At 44.2% G+C, this 12,113-nt stretch overlaps 1 protein-coding gene across 2 annotated transcripts in view; it reads right to left on the reverse strand.

Moving 5' to 3' along the window:
• The window catches only part of LOC129853862 (whirlin-like), a 116,728-nt gene that overhangs the window by 24,201 nt on the left and 80,414 nt on the right, over positions 1-12,113 (reverse strand). For both annotated transcript variants that reach the window (XM_055920314.1, XM_055920313.1), the window contains exons 5-7: positions 9,561-9,597; positions 1,542-1,724; positions 927-1,130 (exon numbers count right to left, since the gene is read on the reverse strand). In XM_055920314.1, coding sequence (XP_055776289.1) covers positions 927-1,130; positions 1,542-1,724; positions 9,561-9,597 — 424 coding nt within the window. The remainder of the gene's footprint in view (positions 1-926; positions 1,131-1,541; positions 1,725-9,560; positions 9,598-12,113) is intronic.

Below are 12,113 nucleotides of genomic sequence, written 5' to 3' on the forward strand. Positions count from 1 at the left end.
TCGTGCCACCAGGGCCACAATAATATACCCCGTCTCTGAATGTCCGAGTGTGACCCCCCTCCCCATGGGTTACTGCAGCTAGTGTTGCCAGCACTGCCACTGCCTGGGTGGGGGCACCCCACCGGAATCCCCACCGGCTAGGTACAAGGTCGTCAAGGTTCTCATTAGCAGCTTTGAGAATTTCCTTGTTTATTATGCTCTCCCTTTAGGGGGCTTTGGCTTTGCAGGACCAACCCTGCCAAGCAGGCTCAGAATCTTGAGGGGGCAGTGCTGCTCTTGGTCCCTGACCTCATTTTGGCTGCATACAGACCGCTTACAGCATGCACATAAAACAGTTAGGGACTTCTCCTTAGTATCTGGGCCATTCATGTGGGTGTCTAGGGTATAGGACCATGGACTGTACCATTAAAATAGGATAATAAATAATTAGATATAATTTATTTTAAAAATGTAGTTCCCCATGATAGGACAATAAATAAATAAGACGTATAATTCATTATAAAAGTATATCCATCATCTGAACAACATTGAAAGCCCTCTCATACCCGGCTCACAGCAATACATTGGCTCTGGGATATGCAACCATTTCATTACTCACTCACTCAACTTTCCAAACATAACAAATAAAATAAACACACACCACACCATCCACACATACTGTGCCTTCTGTTTACTTAGTTTTTATCTTCACTATGTAGAAATAGTGCTTGTGTTCAATTAGTTATATGTGAAGATTTATAGAAAAGCTATATTTTGTATTGTATTGTTACAATCAATAACCGGGATTGAATTGTGTTTATTTTCCTCATCTATGAGAACTTTGTAATTTTTTAAATAACCATGGAGTAGTCTTTGTGTCTCTGAACAACTGCTATCAATATATAGTTTATCAACGACGAGAGCTACTCGTGCAATATTTCCACTACCTTGGCAGAGCAGAGAGTGGTGGGGTTGGAGTGGCTGTGGCTGGCTGAGGGCTCTGTGTGTACACAGTGGCTGTGTGGATGCAACGTTCCTTTTTCTCCGTGCCAGGCCTTCAGAGCCTCCCTCTCACGGTGCAGCACCAGACCATCATACAGCTCCAGGTCCTGGGGAGCCACCAGGCTACGCACCTCAGACAGCAAGGATAACTGTAGAGGAGAAACGGTCAACAAGTTACATAGAGGCCCAATAGAGTTACATAAATGCGCTATCATAGTTACATAGAAGCCCTATGATGTTACAGAGGCCCTGTCGGTTACATAGAGGCCCTATAGGTTATATAGAGGCCCTATAGGTTATATCGAGTCCTTATTTGACTTAGAGCAGGTGCTGGATGTCAGAAAGTGTTCAAGAAAAGGTGAAAAGGGGACTCCACACGCTGCATTATGCTCTCAATGGGAATTTATTAGACAATGTTTAACTTTCGAGCACTAGGTTTTCATCATCTCCTTTGACAAAGGGAACTGGAGGGAGGACAGGAAGAAGAATGGTGGACAGTTAGGGTGCCCTATAGGGTGCCATTTGGGATGCTAGCCCAGATGTGCTGGGCGTTACAGTACCTTGGCGTGGGTGTTGAAGAGTTCAAACAGGGCCATAGCCAGGGGTTTCAGACTGATGTGTCCATCCTGGTACTCCTGCAGGTAGTAACCCATGGTCTGCCTCTCTGGGTCTGTCAGCAGCAGAAAGGCCTGCTCCTCCAGAGACACCTGGGAACCTGGGGGCCACACACCTCGACACACTGACTGTTTCGAGGGAGGGAGAGGAGAGAACAAGAGAGAGAGAGAACAAGAGGGAGGGAGAGAGAAAAAGAGAGAGAGAGAAAGAAAGACAGACAGGCAGAGAGTGGGAGGGAGAGAAAGACAGAAGAAGAGAGAGAGAAAGAATGAATGTAGACTTAGAATTAAGGGTTTGGTTAGGGTACAGTATTGTTCCCTGAGGTACAACAATCTAAATACACAGAATGTTCCTTCAGAGGTATAATCTCACATGAGACTGTTACTGTAGGTACTGTACCTTTTAGGATACATGTGCTGTTAAGGATCAGACCCTTTTTTTTTAATTTTCACCTAAAATGACGTACCCAAATCTAACTGCCTGTAGATCAGGACCTGAAGCAAGGATATGCATATTCTTGATATAATTTGAAAGGAAACACTTTGAAGTTTGTGGAAATGTGAAATGTAGGAGAATATAACACATTAGATCTGGTAAAAGATAATACAAAGAAAAAAACATGTTTTTTGGTCTTTTTTTTGTACCATCTTTGAAATGCAAGAGAAAGGCCATAATGTATTATTCCAGCCCAGGTGCAATTTAGATTTTGGCCACTAGATGTCAGCAGTGTATGTGCAAAGATTTAGACTGATCCAATGAACCATTGCATATCTGTTCAAAATGTTGAATCAAGACTGCCCAAATGTGCCTAATTGGTTTATTAATACATTTAAGTTCCTAATTGTGCACTCTCCTAAAACAATAGCATGGTATTATTTCACTGTAATAGCTACTGTATATTGGACAGTGCAGTTAGATTAACAAGAACAATCTCAACCTTTATTTCCGAGAGTGTACAGAGTCTGCTGTACGTGGTCCCGTGTGGCTCAGTTGGTAGAGCATGGCGCTTGCAACGCCAGGGTTGTGGGTTCATTCCCCACGGGGGGACCAGGATGAATATGTATGAACTTTCCAATTTGTAAGTCGCTCTGGATAAGAGCGTCTGCTAAATGACTTAAATATAAATGTAAATGTAAGAATTTAAGCTTAACTCTATCAGTTATGTCTATGTCCTGGGATTTTTGTGTTTGTTACTTACAACCTCATGCTAATCACATTAGCTCAACCGTCCTGCAGGGGGGACACCGATCCCGTAGAGGATAAACTAGTATAATGGTACAGTTTTGTACCTAATATTTTGAATATAAAGGTGAAATCATCACACAAACCATGCCCATAATTAACATATTTCCCAGCATGCTCTATTGCAGGTTGATTTTTAGAATTGTTTGTTTCAATAAGTGTGTTTTTGAATGCACAATGATTGATCTTATGCTACACAAAGATAAATATATACATTTTTCTCTACTAATCCTAGTCTGGTAATAGTTGGACTAACCAGGAGTTATGGCCTCATGATATACGTAATGTATTGTCATAAAGAATAAAAATAAAAAAATTCTTAGGCCCTCACTTGGTGAAGGCTACAGCACTGAAAGTCATCGAATGCAACAACCATGTCTGTGTCTCTAGCAAACACAGTTGGGTGGTACTGTTAACTCAAAAAGTTGCTTGAAATGCATCCTGGGAAATATGCAAATGAGGCTTTACACCTTACAATGTTAAAACAGCATCCCAAAACCTTTTCAGAGGTACATTTTTGCCATTTAAAAGGAACAAAACGGCTTTGTCACTGTGGTGGTAACCTAAAAAAGGCAAAATTGTACCTTTTCCAAAGGCATGCCGTTATACCTGTACTATATTGTCCCCCAAGGAACATTATTGGCTCTTTTAAGAAATTAACCGCAATGGTACAATTATTTGACTGAAGGTACAAAGGACATACCTTCGAGTGTACCGCTACAGTGACACGCGTTTGTACACCTTTAAGAAAAATCTCACCCTTTATTTCCGAGAGTGTACAGAGTCTGCTGTACAGTATATCTCCTTTGCTCTCAGTCATCCCACACACATCAACAGCACACCAACAAGCTTTCTTAAGCTCTAACAATAGAAACCACTTCAAAGTCATCCGTGTTAGGGTGAGCCCAATAACTGTATCATTGTTATTCAGCTACAGCTTGAAATGGCCATTCCAGCTTTAATTAGACCGGAACATAGAATATTGAGTACCTAGCCATTGATGGATCTTAAATACCATTCATGGTTAAATGATGGCACTCAAATTTATACAGTTCCACTCATTCTAAAATGGGTGCCTGGATAAGAGCTGTATGTGCATGTGGAGAGGACTTCTAACACAGATGGTTATGTTTTGACATATCAGATGATATACACACCTTTTTGAGGACAAAAATGTTAGAGGTTATAGACGCCTGGGAATGTGAAACAGATTGTCAAGAGGAGCACCAGGAGGATGAATATGTTGCAGGGCCCAGAGAGTAAAGAGAAAAAGGACAGAGACAGTTAGCAGGTCAGGAGCAAAGCATCGACTCTTGTTCCTATGAATTACTAAGGGAATTTGTCAATCACACTGGGCTCCTGTCCTGCGCTGTGCTGCACTCACTTCTCCACCAGCACCATACTTAGCTCAGACCAGAGAAATTCACCGGATCCCAAATGGCACCCTATTCCCTATGTAGTGTGCTACTTTTGGCCAGAGCCTCTGGTCAAAAGTAGTGCACACTACAGAGAATAGGGTGCCATTTGGGAATCAAGGAAGACATTCATTTCTCCCCAAGGTGACCCTACAGGGTTTACCCCGGTAGCATTCCAAGTAACACAACCCTGTGGAGTGTACGTGAGCTTCCATATTCTGCAATGAAATCCATACAATGGAAGAGCAGTCACTTTTATGGTTACGTATCGGGTTTGAGATACAGTTGAAGGTCTACAAAGGTGTAAAGGAGAGTTGATGATGTGAACATTAGAGTATGACTAAGGACAGGGCAAACTGCAGTGAAAACACTTTCAGCATAATCAATCACAGAAAGTGTGATAAAGCACAGTATAGCTCTTTTGAGTCACCTCTGTCTCTGTCTCTTTCTTTCTCTCACTCTCTCACCATTGAGCTCCATTGTAAACAGAAAGACAAAATACAACTTTGCTTAGGATGCTTACAATTAGATCTACATCAAAGGACCTTGCTAAAATTGAACAGCTATTCATCAGGAATGAGTCCAAACTGGGTGCCTCTGGCGGTCTGCAACTAATGAGATTTGTAATTGGAGATTGGTGGTGAGGGCATGTTGATTTAATACAGGTCAGAGTATCATTTTAACAGCCGCAAGCCAGACTGACTGAATGCATTAGGGACACGAGGATGTGTCATAAATGGCTCCCTATTCCCTATGGGCTCTGGTCAAAGGTAGTGCACTATGTAGGGAATAGGGTGCAATTTAGGAAACAGTCCAAATAAAAGACGTCCCCTCTTTGGAAACAAGGCAGCAACCATTGCAAGATGAGATGACACATTTAGGAACTGGTAGATTTGAATGTGTTGGTCTAGGTTAGGAGGAGGAAAGACAGAGCTTTTGTTTGAGTACCTGTATCATTTCACAGTAAGGGAATGTGTTTTTCTAAAGCTGGTTGTTGTGAGTTAGGTAGCATTGATATTGGTCATGAGTCCTCACTTTTCGGCAGGCAGCACCATAGGGTGTTCTCCTGCTGTTGTGACTGTGAGAGAATGGTATCTGTGTGTGTGACTGTGAGATTGGTACAGGGGCCATTAACCTCTCTCTGGCTGCCAGAACTCACCCTAGACACTGTAAATTACACACACACACAGACACACACACACACACACACACACACACAGACACACACACACACGTCTATATTGTGTGTGAAACCATTGGTGGTGCCATTGCAGTCCTTTGTGTCTCAACATGTTTATGATGATTGAGTGTGTGTGTGGAATGTGTGGCGCACATGCGTGTTTGCTCATCCGTGCATCCGTGTATGCATGCTCGTGTGCATGATTGAGTGTCTAGGCTGTCTGTCATTGAATCCTGTCTCTCATCACCACCATGGGACCACTCTGCAAGCCTCCTCAGGAGAGCCTGACTGGAGCACAGGTACACAGCACTCTACTCATAGCAGTAGAAGGTAAACCATCATACAAATGAAAGCTTCAGAACCTAGAATTGCTCAGCCATCAAGTTGATATTTCTCTCACCAGACTCAGGGCGCTCTGCACACTCATACAGTGGCTGTGAGAAGAGACTATTCCCAAACTGGAGAACATGAGGAGGAGAACCTCAGGGTCTCCAAAGAAATGGATTAACTCTCTCTACATATCTCAGGTGATAAATACACTGCTTGCCCTAATAGTCATACTACTCTAACCTGTAATTGTACGTCATCTGTTGCATTGCATTTCTCCGTATTAAACTTTATAGATAGTGAATGCTCACGAGTAGCGTAAGGTTTTAGGGACAACGACAGTGATGTGCATGGTTGAATACGGAATGCAGCATTTCCTCCATGAGATTAGCTCAGTGTTCCCCTTTAATTAAAGATGACTAACGAAGGACTCTTCCCTCGCTTTTCTCTTTTATTGAAGAGACCTGACTGAGTCGCCATGGTGATGGCATCTTGTCAGGCGGCTGTCACTGTCCCTTGACAGGATCGATCAGAATGTCCAACTAAGGATGAGGTCATGGATGTTAGGAATGAAGTGAGGATGAAATTCAGCAACTCTTGGAGGACAGTGAATCTTCATAAAAATGCTTCTTTATTGTTAAAACCACCACGTTTTGGCCTGTGAAGAAGGCCTGAACATGAAGGAGAGTTGTTGAATTTCCTCTTCACTTCAGTGCCTCTCTTGCTAGGAAATAGAGAGAGAGAGAGAGCAAGAGCAAGAGAAAGAGAGAGCGAGCGAGCGAGTGAAAGAGAGATAGAAGAGAAAAGCAGGGGTGAGCTACTCTTAACTGTAAAACGGTAAAACACAATACGTACATACAGTACCTAACCCGTGACGGTTTGTTAAAGTCCCATAACTTGAGTCACTGCTCTTCATGGTTGGATACCATCTGCAGTATTCATTTTCCAATCGAACTAGCCGCAAAGTGCCTCTCTTTCTTCTCTTCCAGTAAATCCTACTGTTTTCTATGTTTTCTGCATTTGCTACTGATGGGCATCCCATATAGCACCCTATTCCCTACATAGTGCACTACATTTGACCAGAGCCCATAGGGATCTAGTACATTATATAGGGAATATGGTGGCATTTTGGGACATAACAATGGTCTTACTTTAAGTACTCCCACTTTGAGCTATAGATTCGTACCTTAATGGTAGTGTAAGATTTAGTGTGCATCCCAAATGGCACCCTATACTTTTGACCAGGGCCCAGAGGCACTTTGCGGCTAGTTCAATTTGGAAAATCAATATTGCAGATTGTATCCGACCCTGAAGAGCTGTGTGTCACGCCCTGACCTTAGAGAGCCTTTTTATGTCTCTATTTTGGTTTGGTCAGGGTGTGATTTGGGGAGGGCATTCTATGTTCTGATTTCTATGTTTTCGTATTTCTATGTGTTGGCCGGGTATGGTTCCTAATCAGGGACAGCCGTCTATCGTTGTCTCTGATTGGGAATCCTACTTAGGCAGCTTTTTCCTATTTTGTCATTGTGGGAGGTTGTCTTTGTTAGGGGCACTATAGCCCTTGTAAGCGTCATGGTCGTTTTTGTTATTTCTTGTTTTGTTTGCGTCATTTTACTAAATAAAAGAAGATGTACGCTCACCACGCTGCACCTTGGTCTTCCTTGAACGACGGCCGTGACAGAACCTCCCACCACCAAAGGACCAAGCAGGAGGAGCAGGGATCCTGGGCCCGGGAGAAGAGAGAATGGAGGACATCTTGGACATGGGAGGAGGTTATGGCAGGGGACAAGACCCTACCATGGAAACAGGCTGAAGAAGCGAGGGAGGAACGACTTCGCTACCAGGAGTCACGGCAACGGAGCAGGCACGAGAGACCTGAGCCAACTCCCCGTGCTTACCGGAGGTAGCGTCGTACTGGTCAGGCACCGTGTTATGCTGTGGAGCGCACGGTGTCTCCAGTGCGCGTTCATAGCCCGGTGCGCTACATTCCAGCTCCCCGCATTGGACGGGCTAGAGTGAGCATCCAGCCAGGACGGAAGGTGCCAGCTCAGCGCATCTGGCCTCCAGTGCTTCTCCACGGCCCAGGATATCCTGCGCCGGCTCTGCGCACTGTGTCTCCGGTGCGTCTGCACAACCCAGTGCGTCCTGTGCCAGCGCCCCGCATCTGCAGGGCGAAAATAACCATCCAGCCAGGACGGGTTGTGCAGGCTCTACGCTCGAGACCTCCAGTGCGCCTCCACGGTCCAGTGTATCCTGTGCCTGCCCCCAGAACCAGGCCTCCTGTATGTCTCCCCAGCCTGGTGAGTCCTGTGTCTTCCCCCAGACCCAGGCCTTCTGTATGTCACCCCAGCCTGGTAAGCCCAGCGGCAGCTCCACGCACCAGGCTGCCAGGACGTCTCCTCAGTCCGTTGAGACCTGTTCCAGCTCCATGGAGGAAGCCTCCAGTGATGATCCAGGGCACGAAGCCTCCAGTGATGATCCATGGCACGAAGCCTCCAGTGATGATCCATGGCACGAAGCCTCCAGTGATGATCCATGGCACGAAGCCTCCAGTGATGATCCTTGGCACGAAGCCTCCAGTGATGATCCTTGGCACGAAGCCTCCAGTGATGATCCATGGCAGGGAGCCTCCAGCAACGTCCTCCAGTTCAGAGCCTCCAGCGACGGTCTGCAGTCCGGAGCCTCCAGCGACGGTCCCCAGTCCGGAGCCTCCAGCGACGGTCCCCAGTGCGAGGCCCGCAACGAGGGTCCCCAGTCCGCGGCCCGCAACGAGGGTCCCCAGTCCGGAGTCTCCAGCGACGGTCTCCAGTCCGGAGCCTCCAGCGACGGTCCCCAGTGCGGGGCCCGCAACGAGGGTCTCCGCACCAGGGGCGCCACCAAAGTGGGGTGAGCCAGAGGTGGAGCGGGGTCTACGTCCCACACCAGAGCCGCCACGGCGGATAGATGCCCACCCAGACCCTCCCCTATAGGTTCAGTTTTGCGGCCGGAGTCCGCACCTTTGGGGGGGGGGGGGGGGGTGGGTACTGTCACGCCCTGACCTTAGAGAGCCTTTTTATGTCTCTATTTTGGTTTGATCAGGGTGTGATTTGGGGTGGGCATCCTATGTTCTGATTTCTATGTTTTCGTATTTCTATGTGTTGGCCGGGTATGGTTCTCAATCAGGGACAGCCGTCTATCGTTGTCTCTGATTGGGAATCCTACTTAGGCAGCTTTTTCCTCTTTTGTCATTGTGGGAGGTTGTCTTTGTTAGGGGCACTATAGCCCTTGTAAGCGTCACGGTCGTTTTAGTTATTTCTTGTTTTGTTGGCGTCATTTTACGAAATAAAAGAAAATGTACGCTCACAACGCTGCACCTTGGTCTTCCTTGAACGACAGCCGTGACACTGTGACTCAAGTTATGGGACTTTAACAAGCCATCACGGGTAGCCCTGGTAACCCACCATATGGTAATAGACTGCCATTTGGGACCCACACACTGTGTAGTTCATGTATGATGTTATGATGTGCTCAGCTGTCTGTGAGTTTGAAGGTGTTAGAATATTAGGTTTTAATCTGAAGATAGTGAACTATCAGTCTAAAAGGCCTTAAGTGTGGCCAAATCTGGTGACCCCTCAATTAAGAGACCTATTATAAACGTGTGTATGCGATGTCCGTGTGTTCTTCACTTCTGATGTCATTCATTTGGGGTTATGTGGAGCAAAAAGAACTCAGATATTATACGTTTATTTATCAATGACGATATAGCAGCATCAAGTAGTATAGGAGTATATACTGTAAGTATGTAGTAGAATTTGACTTACCTTTCCTAGTACAGGTGTAGCCCGCGCTGAAGATGGCCTGCAGCAAAAACAGTAGAACATTAAAGATGCTCACATTATGAACCACTGACAGAAAACCCATTTTACAATAGCACATATAACAACCAAGCACAAATGACTTTGAAATATGTAATATGACATGAAAACAACAACAATAACAGCCTGGAGAGAACTGGCAGCAGTGCTTCCTGTGCCTCAGGAAAAAGGAAGCCAACAGATGCATCTTGAATGGCACACTATTCTCTACATACAGTGGTTCCTCAATTAAAAGTTGCGTGCGTAGACCAAATCACTTTTCAAAAACATTTTCAGAATTCCATACAGGCAAGACGTTTTGATTGAGGAGATTCTAATGAACCTATTTTTGGCAAATAACTCTCAGAATTGTTTCCAAAAACGTTTTCCCAGTATAAAGGTGGCGCCACACGTGAGTACTGGTAGCATTAGCCAACGGGAAAAATATCCTTTCTATTTTATTCTGTTATAATCCATTTTATTGTTACTGTAAAATGTGTGTGTGTTGATTACGGTAGGGCAGGGGAATATTACACTGAACAAAAATATAAACGCAAAATGCAAAGTTTGGTGCCATGTATCATGAGCTGAAATAAAAGATCCCAGAAATGTTCCATATGCACAAAAATATTATTTATCTAAGATTTTGTGCACAAATTTGTTTACATCCCTGTTAGTGAGCAATTCTCCTTCGCCTAGATAATCCATCCACCTGACAGGTGTGGCATATCAATAAACTGATTAAACAGTATGATTATTACACAGGTGCACCTTGTGCTTTGGACAATAAACGGACACTCTAAAATGTGTAGTTCTGTCACACAATACAATGTCACAGATGTCTCAAGTTTTGAGTGAGCATGCAATTGGCAGGAATGTCCACCAGTACTGTTGCCAGAGAATTGAATGTTCATTACTCTACCATAAGTTACCTCCAACGTTATTTTAGAGAATTTGGCTGACAACGTGTATGGCATTGTGTGTGGGCGAGCGGTTTGCTGATGTCAACGTTGTGAACAAAGTTCCCCATGGTGGCGGCGGGGTTATAATATGGGCAGGCATAAGCTACGGACAGCAAACACAAATGCATTTTATCGATGGAAATTTGAATGCACAGAGATACCATGACGAGATCCTGAGGCCCATTGTGAGGCCCATTTTTTAAAGGTATCTGTGACCAACAGTTGCATATCTGTACTCCCAGTCATGTGTAATCCATAGATTAGGGCCTAATACATTTATTTCAATTGACTGATTTCCTTAAATTAACTGTAACTCAGTAAAATCTTCGAATTTGTTGCATGTTATATTTGATATTTTTGTTCAATATATAATCCTAATACAGTGTACAAAACATTGGGAACACTTTCAAAAGAGCCTCAATTCATTGGGGCATGGACTCTACAAGGTGTCGAAAGCATTCCACAGCGATGTTGACTCCAATGCTTCCTACAGTTGTGTGACGTTAGCTGGATGTTCTTTGGGTGGTGGACCATACTTGTTCCCTGTGTTGGGTAGGTTACTTTCTAAATGTAGTCTGTTACAGGTACTAGTTACCTGTCCAAAATTATCATCAGTAACTGAATTTTGCATTACCCAAACTCAGTAATGTAATCTGATTACATTCAGTTACTTTTAGATTGCTTTCCCCTTAAAAAGGCACTAGAAGAACACAAAAATCTATGTTACCAATTGAACAACATCTATTGCAGGATAAATCAATGTTACATAGCTGGCCATATATGGATGTTAAATTTCATTTTATGGGTTGGTTATGTACAGTAGGCTTCTTCTAACCCATCGCGTTCTACTACATAGAATAATATAATTTAATTGTATCTTTACATTAATATATATCATTTATAAGTCCAAAAATGGATGTAGCAACTACAGATTGCACATTTAAGTCGATCAAAGGTGTTGTTTTTATCAGCATTAGATTGAGCAATAAAAAAAAAACTTTTATTCCATAGGCTGGGATACCCATATGTTGCAAGAGCGCATTTTTCACTGGCTGTCGACTGGTTACAAAAACAATGATTTAAAGGCAGTTTAAACTTCTTAAGCCCTGCCACATCCGACAAGCATCGGTGTAGTTGGCCGGTGTAGTTGGATTCAATCTTTGTCCTGTATTGACACTTTCCCTGTTTGATTGTTCATCCATGGCTTCTGGTTGGGGTATGTACTGTGGTAGACCAGGGGGTTTGGTCAAAACGTTTACACAGATCAGACACGGACAGAGTAGGATAAACTCGGTTTCAAGGGTGTTTATTTAAATAATAAATCAAAAACAAAAAAGATAGGTCCCCCATTTGAGACTCTCTCCGGGATACCGTCTTCTGGGCTCCGGGTCTTGCTGTATCCTGTCTGGATCGCAACTGCACTCACTCCTGTTCCCTCTGTAACCGTCCCCAACTATATGGGAGTCCTTTCTTCCCCCACTCTCCCTTGTATGCTGCCCTTCTGGCAGCTTTATGGGCCTTGCACAGCTGGTGAGCAATCAGCCCTTGATTACTCACC

The sequence above is a fragment of the Salvelinus fontinalis genome, chromosome 4 (assembly GCF_029448725.1).
Source record: "Salvelinus fontinalis isolate EN_2023a chromosome 4, ASM2944872v1, whole genome shotgun sequence".
In the NCBI taxonomy this organism is placed as follows: domain Eukaryota; kingdom Metazoa; phylum Chordata; class Actinopteri; order Salmoniformes; family Salmonidae; genus Salvelinus; species Salvelinus fontinalis.